General features: G+C 44.2%; 1 protein-coding gene across 1 annotated transcript; it reads left to right on the top strand.

Moving 5' to 3' along the window:
• The first annotated feature begins 13365 nt into the window (after positions 1-13365).
• LOC306789081 (uncharacterized protein) lies at positions 13366-18446 on the top strand. The gene is made up of 3 exons (XM_079284861.1): positions 13366-14038; positions 14951-15082; positions 17869-18446. The coding sequence occupies exons 1-3, from the start codon at positions 13493-13495 to the stop codon at positions 17893-17895; spliced, it is 705 nt and encodes a 234-aa protein (XP_079140987.1). The 5' UTR covers positions 13366-13492; the 3' UTR covers positions 17896-18446.
• The last annotated feature ends 1674 nt before the right edge of the window (positions 18447-20120 follow it).

Genomic DNA, 20120 nt, shown 5'->3' with positions numbered 1-20120 from the left:
CTAACTGTGAACTATATTATCTGCCAGTAATTGATATGGCATTATGACATTCACATTGAGAAGATACAGCATAACTTGTAATACAGTGAGATTAGATGGTCAGAAGTCTCTTGATAAGGTTATCATGAACATACAAGGTCCCAATCTCCCTCTTCCTATGGCTAGCTACTCGACTGATAACTTGCTAAACACTGGCTATGCACTAGCCTAGACAGCATGCTAGCGTCATTAGCATGTTGGCATCGATCGATAGCTTGATATTATAACCATCACCATGTATATAGACAGCATGCTAGCGTATATAGACAGCGTATATAGACAGCATGTTAGCATAAATTGCTAGCTTGATATTATACCCATCACCATGTATATAGACAGCATGCTAGCATCATTGACACTTGGACAAATCATTGGACAAAACTCGGTGTCCGGAATATAGTATTACAGAAGGTAAAAACAAATATATTTACTTAACCAGGCTGTTTATCTTCATATGAAATTATGTGTTCACATCAAGTGTGGTGTGACATGATATATGTCATTGAAGCTGGTGGCTAATAGCTAACTAGCTCATACAAATGTAGGTTAAGATGCAAGCTAGCAAGCAGTTAACTTCGTCAATTAAGGGGCATTTTCTCTGGTAGAACGTCAAATGTATTGCTTCGCTAAGTGTGTTTCAATGTTATTCAGATGGCCAAAGTTAAATGGTTTTGCTTTTCGGAAGTGAATTATTATCGGCAATATAGCTAATATAGCTAACGTTCAATGTTGGCTAACGTTAAAAATCAGTCAATATGCCTGGTGAACACTGGTGTCCAAACCGGCCGAACATATTTAATTACAGGCCAAAATTATAAATAGCCTTTTTGTATTTCAGTACATTTCTTTGAGAATATGTATGCCACATTATTTTGCAATCACAGATGTGACTATCCACCATGACAGGACAGAAAAGTGTTGCTGCATTACCAGATTTTTCATCTTCTTTTGCAGCACTGCTGTTTTATTTATTTTTATTTATTGAAACCTTCCTCTGATGCAGGGAATTCCTTTATTTCCCTAGTCTGAATAGACTAATTTGTGTTTATTGTTTAATTAAGACTGAATTGTACACTAAAAAAAATTCTCTTATGTGAGTAGATGGTAGAAAATGCCTTGCTCATGAAACCTGAAGGTGAGGATGTCCTCGAAGAGTACAAGTCCGAAAATTCACTGAAGCACCGCACCCGTAGACAGCTTGTCAACATATTGGCTAGCCATATGACGGAAATGCATGGGTAAGTGTTTCTTCAATAAATTGTAGAATTTTAAACCATTTCAGACTGAAAGGGTTTATATTAAGAAGGAATGTAATTCATTTTCAGAATGCATGGCAGGGAAGTAACAAAGGTGGTTCCCAATAGTTATTAGGGGGCATTTCAATTTCATGTTTTCTTTTATAGTCTTTGGTCGAAAGGAGGATTCCTTCCCGTAACCAGAAGGAGAAGTTTGCCCTGGGAATCATTACACTCTTTCCTTCGCTGAAGGATCCCTTTTCTCCAAAGGGCTATGTAAGTTTTTAAAAAGGATTACTTCCACAATACACACCGGTTTTACAGACTAGAGTTTTGCAGAAAAACTCTGTTTTCTTCAAAACATCAAAAGACATACAAACAGACAAAAGATTCAATATATTGATTTGATTGGCATTGTTATGAAGTCATACATTCACAATCCCATAATTGCCTTTTTATATAAGATCAATGAGTGACCTTTGTAATTTGATATTTTTTAAATAACTTAACAGGAGCACTTCTATGATGGGAAAAAGGAACAGGATATTTAGCATGGCGCCTCAAGACCATGTCCAGGAATAAATACCAACGGCCAGTCAAGGCAGCCACAGAGCCTCAAACACAGGGACCAAACCGCCGAACATCAGCAGCCACAGAGCCTCAAGCACAGGGACCAAACCGCCGAACATCAGCAGCCACAGAGCCTCAAACACAGGGACCAAACCGCCGAACATCAGCAGCCACAGAGCCTCAAACACAGGGACCAAACCGCCGAACATCAGCAGCCACAGAGCCTCAAGCACAGGGACCAAACCGCCGAACATCAGCAGCCACAGAGCCTCAAACACAGGGACCAAACCGCCGAACATCAGCAGCCACAGAGCCTCAAACACAGGGACCAAACCGCCGAACATCAGCAGCCACAGAGCCTCAAGCACAGGGACCAAACCGCCGAACATCAGCAGCCACAGAGCCTCAAGCACAGGGACCAAACCGCCGAACATCAGCAGCCACAGAGCCTCAAACACAGGGACCAAACCGCCGAACATCAGCAGCCACAGAGCCTCAAACACAGGGACCAAACCGCTGAACATCAGCAACCACAGAGCCTCAAACACAGGGACCAAACCGCTGAACATCAGCAGCCACAGAGCCTCAAGCACAGGGACCAAACCGCCGAACATCAGCAGCCACAGAGCCTCAAGCACAGGGACCAAACCGCTGAACATCAGCAGCCACAGAGCCTCAAACACAGGGACCAAACCGCTGAACATCAGCAGCCACAGAGCCTCAGCAGCTTGATGGCGATGCCTGTAGGGAGGCTATATAATTTCCTGTTCACTCTCCTGATGAAACGAATGTTTCAGAAGATGAAGATGACCTTGCAACATCACCAGGACTTAGTGCATGACCCGCAGAGAACCACAGATGTCTTAAAAACATTTCCATGATTTTTAAATGTCAAAGGACGAGTGAGTTGTGCTTATCTTTTATTTAAACTCCAGTCCTTCATTTGGTTGGATGTAAGTAGTTAACCGTGCACACACCATTTGCTTGATTTTCTTCTCTTTTTTTGCATCTATGTATGATCAACAGCTGAATCAAGACTTCCTGCGGCTGTTTGGTGCTGAAACAGCTTCCAAGATGCTTGAGAAGTGAGATACAGCATTCAAGCCCAAGGTTATCAAAGAGGCCAAACACCTGACTCAGTCAACTGAGCTGTGCCGACTTCTGACAGCTGCTGAAAACCTTTCAGAGAACGATCACACCAGTAAGCTCCATGATATCCTTGCTTTATTTAATAAATGGCTGATGCTATTCACTTTGTGTCTTCCAAGTACATACGAATGACTTGTTTTGTCTCATTTACTCCTGGTAGACTGGGACAGTGACATGGCTTCTCTCTGCTTCTCCATCTCTTGCCACCCACAGCTGGACGGAAGAGGATCAAAATAAGTCCCAGTGATGCAGTGTGCAAAATGTTACTCTTTCACAACGTATGTATCATCTGTTTAAATCCCACAAGCCAGTTTTTCAGTTATATTAACTCAATTAAAAAGAGATTTTAAGTTTGCAAAAAAGGACTCATCTGAATGTCTCAATATTGCAAACTTTACAACAATTCCTCAACAGCGAGGACTTTTTGGACACACACAAGAGCAACTCAACTCTTCTTTTGTCTAACAGACCCACGTATGCAGTGAGCAGTTGAAAACTTGCTAACTCATCCCCCTCCTACGCTACTTTAAAGTGATAATTCAGATTCTTACGCACACTTCACTGGGAGTGTGTTCCTTTTAAAAATGTACTGGGACTTCATTTGGGAGGAACACACTCCCAGTGAAGCTCACATTTTTGCAACACGTGGGCAGGTGACTGGTCAAACTGGAGGATCTCTGAAACTCTCATGGAACAAGTACCACTGCATGGCTCAGATCCTGAGCTTCCACTCTAAGGTGTTCATGTTATTCTGTTTTCAGTCATGCTGCAGCATCGTTGAACACCTGCAGGGAAGAGAGGCTGAACAACCATACATCCTTGCTGTTGGCCGAACCAAAAACAGAATTGATGCCTTCTACATCGTTGTGGACAAACAGCTCATCCCCTGCCAGCTCGTTGGGTGCTTTTGATGAACTGTTTAAATCCCACTACGTGTTCAACCTGTCTTATGATGAAACCCTGGTCCAGCTCTTCACTTTCGTGCCGACAACAGTCTACAACATCGATGTTACAACAACAGATGAGTCTCCAAGAGTCCGTGAGTTCCGGGCAAAAGTCTTACACGTGGTTTAAAAATGCTGAAGTGTTTCATTTGTCAAGCTGTACATGCGGCCTGCCAGGACTTGATAACCCATTTAAGAATGGATCACAGTTTCTATCCTAAAAATCAAAATCAGCTCCAGATTTTCATTGGTTCATTTTCAGTGAATTTGTATTTATTATTACTTTTGTCAGTTTCAAGTTATTTCAGTGACCATTGTGGGTTTTTCTTTCTTTAACGGAATGGTACCAACAATTTTGTGCACGTGTGTGTGTATGTAGTTAAGTTGTGCCCATGGTGCTTGGAAGAGATTTTCTGAATAAAAAGAAGTGTATCAATGATTTGTTGTGGTTCACTGTTGTCTTCAGGGTGAAAACATTTGACCTTATGTAAGTACAGATACACAATTTAGTGTTAAAAATACACTTTCACATGTCATTAAGCAACACTGCCAGTGTTAGAAATCAACACTCCTAGTGAAAGGAAACAACACAATTTAGTGTAAAAAATACACTGTCATGTGTCATAAAACAACACTGTGAGTGTTGAATATTTAACACCATTAAAGAGTTCAAATATCAACACTATCCAAAGTGTTAATTTAACTCGGAACCGGTGAGGATTATATAAACACCAGCAAAGTGTTAAAATTAACACTATGCGAGTTCAATTCACACTTCTGATTTTGTCCCTGCAGGGACAAAAACAAATTACAATAAAGACAATCAATATGAGAAAAACGGTACACAGAATGTGAAAAAGAATCTAAAAGATGGATCGAGGGTGTCAAGCAGCTTCCGCAAAACAGCGAGAGCCTGAGCCACACAACCTTCTCTTCACTAAGAACCGTGGAGAGACGGACCAGAGGACGCTGGATCTCCTGGAGGATGGAGAGACGGACCAGAGGACGCTGGATGTCCTGGAGGATGGAGAGACGGACCAGAGGGGGCTGGATGTCCTGGAGGATGGAGAGACGGACCAGAGGGGGCTGGATGTCCTGGAGGATGGAGAGACGGACCAGAGGGGGCTGGATGTCCTGGAGGATGGAGAGACGGACCAGAGGGGGCTGGATGTCCTGGAGGATGGAGAGACGGACCAGAGGACGCTGGATGTCCTGGAGGATGGAGAGATGGACCAGAGGACGCTGGATGTCCTGGAGGATGGAGAGACGGACCAGAGGGGGCTGGATGTCCTGGAGGATGGAGAGACGGACCAGAGGACGCTGGATGTCCTGGAGGATGGAGAGATGGACCAGAGGACGCTGGATGTCCTGGAGGATGGAGAGATGGACCAGAGGGGGCTGGATGTCCTGGAGGATGGAGAGACGGACCAGAGGGGGCTGGATCTCCTGGAGGATGGAGAGACGGACCAGAGGACGCTGGATGTCCTGGAGGATGGAGAGACGGACCAGAGGGGGCTGGATGTCCTGGAGGATGGAGAGACGGACCAGAGGGGGCTGGATGTCCTGGAGGATGGAGAGACGGACCAGAGGGGGCTGGATGTCCTGGAGGATGGAGAGACGGACCAGAGGGGGCTGGATGTCCTGGAGGATGGAGAGACGGACCAGAGGGGGCTGGATGTCCTGGAGGATGGAGAGACGGACCAGAGGGGGCTGGATGTCCTGGAGGATGGAGAGACGGACCAGAGGACGCTGGATGTCCTGGAGGATGGAGAGATGGACCAGAGGACGCTGGATGTCCTGGAGGATGGAGAGATGGACCAGAGGGGGCTGGATGTCCTGGAGGATGGAGAGATGGACCAGAGGACGCTGGATGTCCTGGAGGATGGAGAGACGGACCAGAGGGGGCTGGATCTCCTGGAGGATGGAGAGACGGGCCAGAGGGGGCTGGATGTCCTGGAGGATGGAGAGACGGACCAGAGGACGCTGGATGTCCTGGAGGATGGAGAGACGGACCAGAGGGGGCTGGATGTCCTGGAGGATGGAGAGACTGACCAGAGGGGGCTGGATGTCCTGGAGGATGGAGAGATGGACCAGAGGGGGCTGGATGTCCTGGAGGATGGAGAGACGGACCAGAGGGGGCTGGATGTCCTGGAGGATGGAGAGACGGACCAGAGGGGGCTGGATGTCCTGGAGGATGGAGAGACGGACCAGAGGGGGCTGGATGTCCTGGAGGATGGAGAGACGGACCAGAGGACGCTGGATGTCCTGGAGGATGTAGAGATGGACCAGAGGACGCTGGATGTCCTGGAGGATGGAGAGATGGACCAGAGGGGGCTGGATGTCCTGGAGGATGGAGAGATGGACCAGAGGACGCTGGATGTCCTGGAGGATGGAGAGACGGACCAGAGGGGGCTGGATCTCCTGGAGGATGGAGAGACGGGCCAGAGGGGGCTGGATGTCCTGGAGGATGGAGAGACGGACCAGAGGACGCTGGATGTCCTGGAGGATGGAGAGACGGACCAGAGGGGGCTGGATGTCCTGGAGGATGGAGATCCAAACATGTGGAATGACAGGAGAGCTAGGAGTGTGTACACACAACATCTGATGCCTGCACTCTCCGTCCTGACAGAGGGATCCCTCCCTCATCCTCCATTTGTTTTTCTTCTTCTGTGGTGTTGACGTCCAAAATAAATTCTAACTCTAACCCCGGCCAATACAGAAACAGTGTCTCATGAGTCTTGTTCACATCATGACTGGACCATCTGTCCAGTCAGTGTTTTCTCTCTGAGTGTTATCTCAGACATCACCAGTTGTTTGCGTACTGCAAAATGCAACCAGACGCAGTACATCCTGGTATTTGTGGCAAACTGTATTTGATATACTATGTATTAGGACATACTAGATATTTTTCTGGTATCAATATTTTGGAGGCATGGTTATTGGAACACACATGCATAAACCTTCACGAAACCACTGAACTGGTCAGTGTTTAGGAAAAAAATGCAACACAAATGAGCTTTTATGTTGGTGGTTTGGGAGTTGACCAACAAATCCAGTAAAAGAGGAGATGATGGTTTCCACAACCAAGTATGTATTAGAATGAGCAGAGACGGGTTGTGGAATGTTTACAACTCATATCTGTACTGAATGGTAACAGAGCACTGAAAGATCAAATAAAAATACTTCTAGTATAAATCAAATAAAAAACATAGAACAGTGGCAGCTGGTGGAACATTTTCTTCGCATGTACTGCTTCCCTTTCCTGCTAGTCTGCTGTCTGATTGTGAGGTCAGGCTGATCTGGGATCAGCTCTTTGGCCTGAAGTGTCTCCGCCAAAGGTGTCCTCTCAAACGGGTCTTGGAGGAGTAGTGCCCGCGCGCTCGCCTGATTGACTAAATTGTACTTCACTCATTTATATTATTCAGCATTTATTCATTCATGGTGCCAAATTCGTCTGGCACCAAGCTGCGCGTTCTGAGACGTGCACACAGGCAGAGAGGACACGCAGACAGGCGGACGAGCAGGAAAAGCTTATCTTTTGCGCATATATCACATTTATTTATTTATTATTATTATTATTATTTCTGTGTGTGGCTCAAGGTGGGGCCAGGCCCCATGGTCCTCTATTGGCCAGCCGTCACTGTAAGATAAAATAATTAATATTTCTCTCTTTCTGTCTTGACCACGCACTCACGCACACGCGCACACGCGCGTCACTAAATGCCATGGCAACAGACGCGACCGAGGTTACATAAGGCCTCAGAACTTGTTGTCGTTCACTCTGCATTTGGACCTGAGTGGAACAACTCTTGAGCTGAACCTCTTGGACATCCATACCGTGGAGAGCTGACTCTTTGAGTTTTGAACTTCTTGAGAAAAGCTACTTGATACCAAACTTGTTGGAGAACTGAACTACTGGACAGAAGCGCCTGGAAAAGACCTCCAGCTGTCTGACGATGGGCCCACGGATGCCGGTGGACTGGTCGTGGTACATGAGCATCGCGGACCTTGCAGGTAAGATAACTGAGATTTATTTTAGCATTTTTCCGTTTGATACATCCCCTTAAATCTTTAAAAGTGTTCTCAATTCAGAAATCAGTGAAGCTTTTTGAGTTTAAAGGTGAACAGTTGCCACTATATTATCAGGCCTGTTGGAAACAGACACTTAGTCGATCGTCGTGTAAAATGATTATTTAAAAACACTGTTATTTTGGTTATTTTAACATTAAAATGTCTATTTCTGAAAATAGAACGTTTTCATACAATGCTAAATGAATGCTTAAGTTGGGCACCATGGTAACGTACGTCAAGCCGTAACTATGTAATCGTAATCAAACGCTCGTTGCTGTGGTATTTTATTTTGGAGGGACAAGAGAGCGATCTGTTAAGTAACTGTACGGGACTGCATCTGCGCGTGCTGCGTCCAGCACGACTGCATCTGCACTATGTTTGATATTATTGTTAACATATTAAAAGGCACAGCCTCTTGTGTGTTGGTGACACTTGCAGTGCAGTCATAGTTAGTTTATATATGTCGTTTTTTCTAATTTAATCTTTGATTATTGCTCAATGTAATCCAGAAGTATTTCATGTTATGAGAAATCCTTACAGTTTTAATTTTCCCCTCTCAGCGCATGTGAACCCCTTCGCCTTCATACCAGCACTTCCTCCACCAGACCCTCCTGCACCAGAACCGATCATCGGGATCTTCATGCTCTTCCCCATCGACGAGGGAGTGGAAGGTGAGTTCCAGGATGGTGATGATCAGCTCTTCCCTGCAGGTCAGTGGCCTTGGCACATTGCTGACGAGGAGGAGGGAGGCGTCAGGTATGTAGAAGAGGAAGAGGAAGAAGAAGACGAAGAAGAAGAGGAAGAGGATCGCACGGAGCAGGTAAGTCTGAAGAGGCAGAGGAACGGTGAAGACGACCAAGACGACGCAGCAGCCTCCACTTCAGGCATCGGTCCCTCCAGAAAGAAGAGCCGGATAGATGACGACACACAGTCCCCCTCACACAGAAGATACTGGCAGCCGGCTGAAGACAGCGACTCGGATTGAGACCGACAGCCTGTTTGCTGCAGGATTGTGAAACCTTTGTGTCTGGTCGGACTGATAAAGCACCAGACAGCCTTCCCTTGCGTCTGGCGGGGTTGGCGATAGGTAGCATCCTGCAGCAGGGCTTTTAAATATCTCTTTTATGGATTTTTCTTTTGACTAATTGTTGATGCTTGGAGAAGATGCGACGGCTGCTTCGTGGTCCCTCTCCCGCTGGCCATTGTCTCTCCCTCCCTTTTGGTGTGGAGCATCCTGAAGAGGCTCCGCCCCCGGTCTTCCAGGGGTCAGAAGAGTCCACCAAGAGGAGCAGGGAAGAGGACCGCACGGAGCAGGTAAGTGTGAAGAGGCAGAGGAACGGTGAGGACGACCAAGAGGACGCAGCACCCTCCACTTAAGGCCTCATCTTCCCCTCACACAGAAGATACTGGCAGTCGGCTGAAGACAGCGACTCGGGTTGAGACCGACAGCCTGTTTGCTGCAGGATTGTGAAACCTTTGTGTCTGGTAGGACTGATAAAGCACCAGACAGCCTTCCCTTGCGTCTGGCGGGGTTGGCGATAGGTAGCATCCTGCAGCAGGGCTTTTAAATATCTCTTTCATGGATTTTCCTTTTGAGTAACAGTCGATGCTAGATGCAGAAACTTGAGGTAAGTTAACAGTGAATGCCTGTTATTCTGTTGTGTATTTTTATTTCTAAAGTCTAGATGTCTTTACCAGACAAAGGTAAGTCAACACTTAATAACAACATTAACACAGTTAATTAACAGTTATTCAAAGATTGTTCATTTTACTCACGCTCTCTTTTTATAGTTGGGTGAAGGTGGCTGAACCAGACAGCGGTATGGTAAAAATTACTAACGTTGAGAATAAGTCTTTTACTCAGGTATCGATGGCTGTAACACAGGACACAACATCCAGGATCTCCTAGACAACACAGGACCAGATGAGAAGGATGGAGAACCAGATGAGAAGGATGGAGGACCACAAGACCACCACAGGACCAGATGAGAAGGATGGAGAACCAGATGAGAAGGATGGAGAACCAGATGAGAAGGATGGAGAACCAGATGAGAAGGATGGAGAACCAGATGAGAAGGATGGAGAACCAGATGAGAAGGATGGAGAACCAGATGAGAAGGATGGAGGACCAGATGAGAAGGATGGAGAACCAGATGAGAAGGATGGAGGACCAGATGGAGAGCGGCGGTCTCCTTTCGTTCAGTGGGCTGAGTAAGTATCCCTCACTAAGACTACAGACGTATTAGTAATAAGATTCCATCATTGGAGGCCAGATTCAACACAACAATGTTGAGGTCGTATAGTTGAGTTCAAAGTATTCATCTCTTGTGTTTGTGTCTCACAGGGCAGGACTCCTCCGTGCTTTTGTCCCACTCCTGGAGCAGCTGAGAGTGGACGTCTTCCAAACCATCATCCCAGGAAGACCCAGACCCACCACAGACCACTGAACCACTCTCAGCACTCCAGTGAGTCCGAGACCCAGCGAGTACGGTGACGTCCTCCCCGCCCCTCCCCCCTCGACACCACCCGCTCCACCCACCAGCCGAGAGGACGAGGGGCGTCCCGTCCCCACCGGCACAGAGGACGTAGTTTGTCTCCGTCTGCTTCTTCTGTGCTGGTGGGTTTGGGAAGCTCCTCACACACACACAGGAAGCCGTCAGCAGCTCTTTGCATCTGCTCACAAGTCAAGAAGGAGACAGATGCATTTGTCACATAGAACACAGCATGTTCATGTAAACTGTTTGTACTGTATGTATACTGTTTGTTTACAGAGTAGCACAATACAAATAAATGTGTGAAAAACGTTCTAAATATGTCTTTGTATTGGAAACAATATATTTTTAATGTGATTCAAAAATCTGCCAATGTATGACAATTAACATACAATACATATCGTGCAAGTGATAATTTAATATCTTTTTGATTTTCATTTGACTCAAAGGCATTACTGTTGGTACTGTTAAGTATTGATAATCATAATATTAGATGTTGATATAAATAAAATGGTGAAAGCTTTAGATTACGGCCGGCAACGTGCAGCATTATTCTTCCCAATTGAATTCAAACTAAACCATAAATACTTGAAATCTTTACTGATAACATGAAACGTAATGATACATACTTGTAGCTGCAAGGGAACAAGATGTGACGTTAATGAATAAGGGGGAAACAATGTGGGAACTTAATGAATTATTATCATTATTATCACTTTTTACAACACTGCTGTAGTTTATTTCAAAATGATCAAATAGAACTGACCAACACTGGAGAGCCACAGATGTTAACAAAATAAGGAACGACATAGAAAATAACTTCAAGGTACATTTGTGTTTTTGCAACAAACGGAGATAGAGCGACAAGAGTACTGTCAGGTACATACTGCTCGTTAGTAGGCAGTCAAAAGAACACATTCCCCATTACTCAAATTCTGAGAGAGTTCAGTGACAAAATTGATAACCTGCAAGTTCAACGTCAATCGTTGTGCTGTCCTCGATGCAGCAGTTCGGGGGTTCAGACGGCTCTCCTATCGCCCAAATAAAAAGATGAGTTTCTCCTCATACTATACCATAACTTTTCTTCAACACAATATACTGTGACTTTAATTACCTTTTTCGACATACATAAAATTCCTCTTTTATGCAATTACTTTTTTGTCACTCTTTTCTACACACTATACTATGTTTTTCGCCATACTATACTATTACCTTTTTAGGACTTTTCGACTTAATATACTATGACTTGTTCATGATGTTTTTGACGTAGTTAGAATTTATTTCTTGACTTTTTCAACATACTTTTCTGACTTTTCATGGCCTTTTTTCGACATAGTATACTCTGACTTTTTTGAAATACCATCTCTTGTTCTACATCTTTTTTATAGCACACTACATTATGACTTTTTGTGTAACCTACCATGCTATGTTGGACATAGAATAAAGAAAACTGAAGGACTCACCAAATAAAAAACCCACAAAATAAGACATTTATTCAGTACGCAGCAGTCAGTCAGTACAAACGTCTTCATTCCTCAGTAGCTCAAGTCCTGTTTGAACAGTAATCACAATCAGGAAAACTACTACTTCTTTGAAAATCAAAACATTTTCAAGACTGCTGGTTTCAGCATCTTTCCAGGCAGAACACTGGAGCTGCATCTCAATCAACGCTTGGTGAGTGTCATACAAAACCTACCTCTACAGTGTAAAAACAAAAACATTTCCACAATATCAACAAAAACAAACATATATATACATGTTCCAATTCCATCAACATTTTAAAGTGAGCCTGCTAGATTGTCACACTGTGCTACCGTATAAATGAATTAAAAATCTCATATTGATTTCAAATCTATTACTAACGCACGTATGTTAATGTTGACACTAATTGAATCATTTATTGCAAGCAGCAGGGCTAAAGTTCAGCAGAAAATCTGAAAAAAGTGTTCTGATATCATAAAGAATGTAAGACATTCGATCTTTCATGTTGGATTATGGGATGCCAATTAGTGATGACAATCTGCAGGGGGCACCATACTGCGTTTATGAATGAATCCTTCAATATGATCTGTGTCCTCTCTAAGCAAGCTAAGATTCTTGGTAAACATGACTTGGTTTTCATCTTGCGTTGCTAATGTCTTTAATATTCGTATCGTATCTGTAGCTTCGACAATTAAGAGAAGATCTTAGTGGTAAAATGTTTTTGGTAAAATCCAGCCAGTTCTTTTTTTGGCTTTTCAGTGGCCTGAAAAACAAATGGAGGAAACGTGATGCTGTGATTGGTTGACTTTGCTGGGAGCAAGTCATTTACATATAGTGAATTTACATCAAACATATTACAAGAAGACGGATACCAATATCTGACATCAAAAGGGTCACTCAAACAAAAAGAACCATCTCATGACACGTACAGCATCTTTTTCAAATGGTTCAAATTGTGCTCATACTTTAAATGTAAGTCTGGTGATAGTCAATACTTTTTTAACATTGTTAACAAATATTTAAAGTCCAAAACCAACAAATAACTGATCCAACGCAATAAGTATTTAGTGTGTATCCAACGCCTGATATTCCTCTCTACCATAGAGCTCCAATATTTCCACTAACATATCAATGAGCACACTGTTGCTCTGGGGCACATGTTTGTTCGTTACAATGAACATGCGCACTCCAGTTTATTTTGACACCGTCCTGCTGCCATTAGAGCACCAATTGTGTATTAATCCACCACTGGAAAAGTAGTGTGATTGAATTTCTTCACTGTAGCTCCTCTACAGTGTAATGTCACAGATCAGTGTAAAATAATACAAATCTGAATATAAGAATATATTCTCTACATATGCACAATCAAAGACCTTCAGCAGATAATGTCTCAATTCCCGAAAACCAAGACCAGGGTAAACCAGACTCGCTTAGACAGCCAGAGACCAAAAGGAAATTCAAATTCCCCAAAAACAAACTGGCTGCAATTAGCCAGGCCATTCGTACAGGGATGGCCAAAACAGGAAAGAAGACTCTCAAGGTGGTTGTCTATGAGGAAGAGGAGGAGAATGCATCGTACAGCAGGCCAGTGAAGGAGACCAAGAAGCCAACAAAAGAATCCAAGAGGTTTGGCACCAACAGCACCAAACAATTCAACTTGGCTGAAGGCAAAACCTGTGACAGAGACATCAAGGTCTCCCCTTCCATCGATACCAGACACTCAAAGTCACAGAGCCGGGTAGATGAGCTCTGCAGGGGTACGTTAGACTCTATTGACAGTCTAGAAGAGTCAATTAAACAGTTGGAGATCAGTGTGGACAGTATGTCTGGCCCTTCTTCTCCCTCCAGCATTGCGTCCTCACCTCCTCAGTCCCCCGACTCCTCCTTTGACTCCAGTGACAGAGCGCAGCTTCAAGGCAAAGTCAAACGAGAGAGAGTGAGAAGCCCGTCCAAGAGGCCAGCGTCTCAGATCCTAAAGGGCCCAAATCCACCTCAGAGTAAGAAGGTCAAGCCACAACCTCTTCACGACTCAGGGAAAACCTCCACCAAGAAACAGGTCTGATGTTCCTCTGGCTGCAGAGCTCGCTTGCTTCAGTGATGCTGGGCTGGTGATGGGCTCTGACTCTCTGACTCTACGCATTATGTGTTCTTTAACCGTTCTGTTATAGCCAGGGGTCATTTTGTTTCTTCAAGCAAAGTACGTGGTAATTGGTACCAGAACGGACAAACTGACGTGTACTAGTTTGTTGGTGTAGCCTGAAAGTTAATGTATTTCCGACAAAGAACGGTTTCCATTTTATTAGTTATCATCTACTCATTCAAAACAGACCAGTTACGGTTCAATAACAAAGGCAGGAAACCAGATTTCACTGTCTCAGCACCACTAAATAGGACAATGGCTGTGAATAACTACAGTAAATGTGTGCTCAGACACACATTTTTACAGATGGACTGTCTGTGTTTGCCACAATGGAACCACCTGTACTTACCAGGAGCTTCAGTTCTGTTTCTCATTATCGTGTACGTCCTTCACTTCCATGAATTGCTGCCTCGTGATAAAGCGGAATCTTTTGCTTTTCAGCTGATGCACATCATTTATTGCTCCGTTTGCCAAACACAAATTTCCCGTCTGCTTTGCATCCAATCACGTCTTTGACCGTGCTGCTTAATATCATCTAATATTGTCTATATCTCGAAGATGCCGTACTGTTTTCCCATTTCAACCAGCATTGATGCTTGATATACCCCTTTACGTACAGTAAAGACTACTCAAATGTACATTTGCCCTCCTGCTACTGTGGTTGAATAACTTGCAATACAATTATCCCCTAATTGACCTTAATTTGCTGCTTTAATCTGATGCTTTTGACAGTTTTTTTTAGTGTTGTAGCTGCTATCGTACAGATGCAGTGTCTCCTACATGCCAGTCTGGCCGAACTAACCTTTTCTCCATGTATCTTCTTGCTAGACCTCCAGCAGCAGCTCCAGCTCTTCTGCCCAGCGATCCCACACCAAACCCCGGCAATCTTCTTCCTCTAGCTCACCAGAGAAGATGCCCAAGGGCCAGCAGCAGCAGTCCCCCCAGAAGCAGCCCAGCCAGGTAAATGACCTCTGACAGACCTGAGCACAGCAGCTCTGAGTCAGCGCAGACTGAAGGGGAATTACCGTAATACTCCACCAAATGGCATCTTGATTTATGCTATTCATATAGCAGGTTAAACAACCTTTCACCTTTATGTTTCCACTTTAAAATAACTCTATCCTCTGAAACTCCAGCTGGATTCTGCTTACCATGAAGTTATACAGATATTGAAATCTGCGTTGACTCTTGCTGTACATTAAAAGGTAGTCATATTGACTTAACTTTATCCCTGAGACATGCAAGTAGCAAGCAGGAGCTTTAGTTGGGGTTAGGACATGTGGAGTGAATTTGCGTCTTATTTACCTAAACTAGAGAATCAGTTTTCTGAAATTACACCCAAACTAGACCTTTGAATTGAACAACCTATAAATACATTGCTTAGATGAGGGTGAGCTGGGTACCATCAGTTAGAGAGCAGTTAGTCAATAGCTTGGAAAAAGAGTGAATTGTATTTTAGTGATTGTGTTTGCAGTGAGTTTGACATGTGTTGGGCTTGTTTCTGTGGTGGTGCATATCTGACTTATTTCCTCAAGTTATATCTGTCTGTTTATGGCTGTGTTCACGTTCCTCTTCAACTCTTAACACGTCTTTCAACATACGCTCCCTGGTTTTGTTATAATACCCATTAATGTCCCCGTATCCCCAACTAGCTGTTAATGTTTTGAAACTCAACCCAGTTGAGTTTCTCAATCAGAGAGTGGATCTTGACCCGCATGTAAACCTGCTTGTTCACCTGCATGTTAACCGGCGACAGCCGTTCTTCATCTGGCAGTGAGTAGTGGAAATATTATTTGGGTGTCAAAAACTCTCAAAAAACCTCTTTTTCCTCAAACAAGGACGCACAGAAGCCATGATGTACAAATATTAGGGATCCGGTTGAAACATCCATCATTGATTAACCCTCACATGTATGTCATGGAAGAGTGCGTCTTCATGCATGTGTGTTGTGCTCGATGGCACCACTGTTTCGTGAAATTCTCTTGATCACAATGTCAAATCTTTTTAACGACATGTTTTGTGATTACAAAACAATTCAAACTTTTTCTGTATGGAGACAAAAGTATTGTATCCCTTTTAATATTCTCTGTCACTGACAGGTTATTCTTACATTAACTTGACTTTGTCTACACTGATCCTGATTCATGTGGGAGAAATAGAGCTGCACTTTGTCAGTCATGTGTGTTACTACGATGTCTTTGGCCAGTAGAGTAAGAGCATGAACTCAAAAAGTGAACATTTATTGAGAATGACGTTTAGTCAGACAAAGAGAGGCGTCCCGTGTGTTATATGTGACGGAACACTAAAGTGCAATAAAGCCAAAATCAGAAAATGTGTCCAAACACTGCCAATGACCATGAACAGAGACGCTGTCGGAGTTGAAAGACGGGGGCAGCCCATCAGGAAGCTCTATATGCAGATAAGTGAGAACGGGCTTCACCTGGGATCTAACAGCCTCAGGGGTTCTCGACAGGATAAAAGGAGGAAATGCTTTTACTTTTATACCTTGATCAATGAAGATTCAGGTGTTAAATGACCCGACTAACAAAATATGATGCCAATATCAGTCCATCACACTTCAACACTTCAAGCCCCTTTTAAATGAGCCACTCTAGGGCCCAAGGGGAGGGTCTTTATTCTTCTGGCCACTTCCATTGATCCACTTTATTCCAGTCCATGTGGAAAAGCCTTCAGTCAGTAGTTCCAAAATCTATTGATTTAATCAAAGGTCACCAGTGAATCCCTGCCTCTCTTGCATGACTACAGACAGAGCTGCCACACTGGCCATCAGTAGAGGGAGCAGCACCAGAGTCTGTGCTCTGGTTCAGGGGTGGATTAGGGCCACGAAACAAGGGTTTGACTTCACAGCGAGGAGGCAGACCTTTTAGCTGGCGACAAACGTTGACCCGTATTAAGAAGAACTCGTTGCAATCGTCATTTCCAGTGAGCACACAGCCATGTGTTGATGTGAGACTACACTACCTTTGCCACTGAGTACATAGTGTACGACATGGAAGTGTACTCACGGAAGTATCTGAATCGAGACACAGCGTGACTGTCAGGGCAGAGACTGAGAGCGCCAACGGTCAGCCATCTATTTTGTGAGGACGTTTTCACTAAAACACACTGTAGCAGTTCTAGCCTAGCGAGCTATTGGCTGGCCAAAGCCATAGCAGCAACCGGTATGAGTGTTCTTCTCCTCTCATGTGGGCTGTGTGTTGTTGGCTTTGACCTGCCGTGTTCCGTGGTGTCTGTTTACAGGCTGACAGCAGAAGCAGTCGAGCAGCCGGGGATAGTAGCCATTCTGTCGTTGCTTTGCGCGCCTCTAAGATCCCAGCCATGTGCCATAGCTCTGGGAAACACCCATCTGCCTCTTTGTCCACTCCTCACTGCTCAGACACCACCGATAGCTTCCAAAACCTCTCTACCTCCTCCACCTCCTCCTCCTCTGCTTCTTCGCCTTCAGCTTCTTCCAACTTCTCCTCGGGGAAGCACTCTCTTCTGTCTCCCCCTTCAAAGTGTTCTTCCAGCCCGCCTTCTCCTTCCTTGGCCCAGCGTTCCAGGCAACAGGCTCTATTGTGTCCTCTCTCCTCTTCCTCCTTGGTGAAGAACTCTTCCTCCGTTTCTCCGTCAGACTCCCCGCCTCGCTCCCCCTCTCCTTCCTTGCCTTCATTTTCTTTCTCCTCTCCTCCACACAAGTCTTTTATCCCGTCTCTGAATCTGAGCCGTCTCCTCCCCTCGTCTAGCCACGTCATGTCGTCATCCCACGCTAACGCCAGCCCGGCCCAACACGGGCCTCGCAGCAGCAGCAAACGCCAGCACCGCCTCGTCCTCACCTCCATCTCCACCCCCCAACACAGCTACTACTCCTCATCCTCCTACTTGTCATCCTCGCCCTCCTCCTCCTCTCTGTCCCCCACCTCCTCTTCCTCCTCCCCTCCTTCCCCGTCCTCCTCCCTCCTCCCCACCATGGTGAGTCATGGGGCGAGGAGCGTCCGAACGTCGGCGTCCAACCCCAGCTCTCCGGGCCGTGGCAAGAAACGCAGCGGAAGCCAGCTGGCCGAGTCCTGCGCATGACGACAGCCTCACGGGACGCAGCGTGACATTTTCCTCTACGATTCAGTATTCAACATGTGTGAGTGCAGAAGTAAATGGGCGGGGCATACCCAGCTGATGACAAAAGACAAACTGCACTGTGTTCCTACAGCAATATTGTGTGACGTTGACCGTACGATATCTTTGGACAAAGATGGCATGCAAAACCTTGGAAAGATAAAAGTCCGACCTGATATCTTTTTAGTCCAAACCAACCGAGTACATTCACCCCGAGAGCCCTACCAATACATGGCATGGTTGATATTATTGGCTGGTTTTAGCTTATCCCAGATAGTTCTGAGTATCAGCTGATATGTCTCATATCGACACCGTTCAGCACTAAACATCCAGTATTGGTCGGGCTCTAGTCACCCCTGTTATTAGTTATTGGTATTAGGACATTGGCTGGTGAGCTACAGCTGAGATGGTTCGTCCATCAGGAGAGAAATCTAGTCAAATAAAAAACAATATTTCAATATTATATCCCTGATTGGTTTGCTTCTACTTGAACATTTTGTCCACAAGCTCTCCAGCCTTCCCCCGACTCGTCCCCAAAGCGGGTTTGAACCTTATAGTTGATCAGTTACTTCGCGGTGTCACCTGGTCGACCCAGCAGTGCAACAGAGAGCACCTTCAGCTGTGTTCATATTTGGAGTGGATGTTTTCAGAATGTCTGGACTTGGACTGCTTGCAGACAATCAGTGTGATTCAATTTCTTCACTGTAGCTCCTCTACAGTGTAATGTCACAGATCAGTGTAAAATAATACAAATCTGAATATAAGAAGTTGCAGACTCAGGCTGTCTGAGTCTATCTTTATCATGTTTTATGTACCAGTGATCTGAATATTGAATAAATAAATAAAAAATCTCCTTTAAAATGCAGTAGAATAACTGATGTTGGATTATTGGTGTGTGAGATAGAGTATGTGAGCTTTCATTCAACACTGTTGTATCGATTTTTATTGAGAAATCGAGGTTGTGAATATCAATATGCAGAATTTACCCAAAGACAGTCCTGTACATTCTGTAAAGGTCAAATATATCCGTGTAGAGTTTTTATGCAGATGAAGTACAATATAGAAGATAAATATGTATATATACAGGCATATTAGACATATGTATCGTCTTTGAACTGTTTATTGTGCTGATGCAGAACCTTTTACATTTGTAGTGAGTCCTCGGAGGTGATGTCAAACAGAAAGAACTTTGTGGTTTTTTTGTCAAGTTTATTTCCACTGCAGAGTTAGTTCATTATCAGAGACAGTCTGCGAGGCTAAATCCATCAAATGAGAAGATTATTACTTATAATAATCAGAGGTACTTTCAGAGCATCTTTAGCAAGGCTTACAATCTACTCCAATCACTTCTAGTTTAGGTCCATCCAAAGTGAAAGAATACCCGTTCCAACACCACCAAACTGTGAGGAGCCGTCAGTGAACTTCAATCAGTACCATGTGAACATGTCATCATTAATCATATACTCAGAGATGGGCAAAGATACATCAAAATGTATTTTGATACAAAATACAAAATACCCCTCAAATAAATGTATCAAAATAAAATACAAAATACTGGTGCCAGAAAATGTAACAAAATACAATACATGTATTTTGTATTTAAAATATAGGAAATACTTTTTTCTGGATTTTCCGTTTTCTCACAATTTGGTATAGCAGAGCATTCAGGTTTGGGCTATATAATATAATATAATTATATATAATGTACACAAAGCTCTGGTGAACCCCACAAAAAGGAAGAACAGTCACAGACATGTTGTCCACCTGGCCAACTGTAGAATGTATGAAATAATAAAACTAAGAATACTTTCATAATATGCCTTTTAAATAAAATAAATTGGATATTTAATGTTTTTTTTAACAAATGGACATCTACTGTCATAGC

This window comes from Melanostigma gelatinosum, assembly GCF_949748355.1.
Source record: "Melanostigma gelatinosum genome assembly, chromosome: 15".
In the NCBI taxonomy this organism is placed as follows: domain Eukaryota; kingdom Metazoa; phylum Chordata; class Actinopteri; order Perciformes; family Zoarcidae; genus Melanostigma; species Melanostigma gelatinosum.
This window is presented reverse-complemented; position numbering and strand designations above follow the sequence as displayed.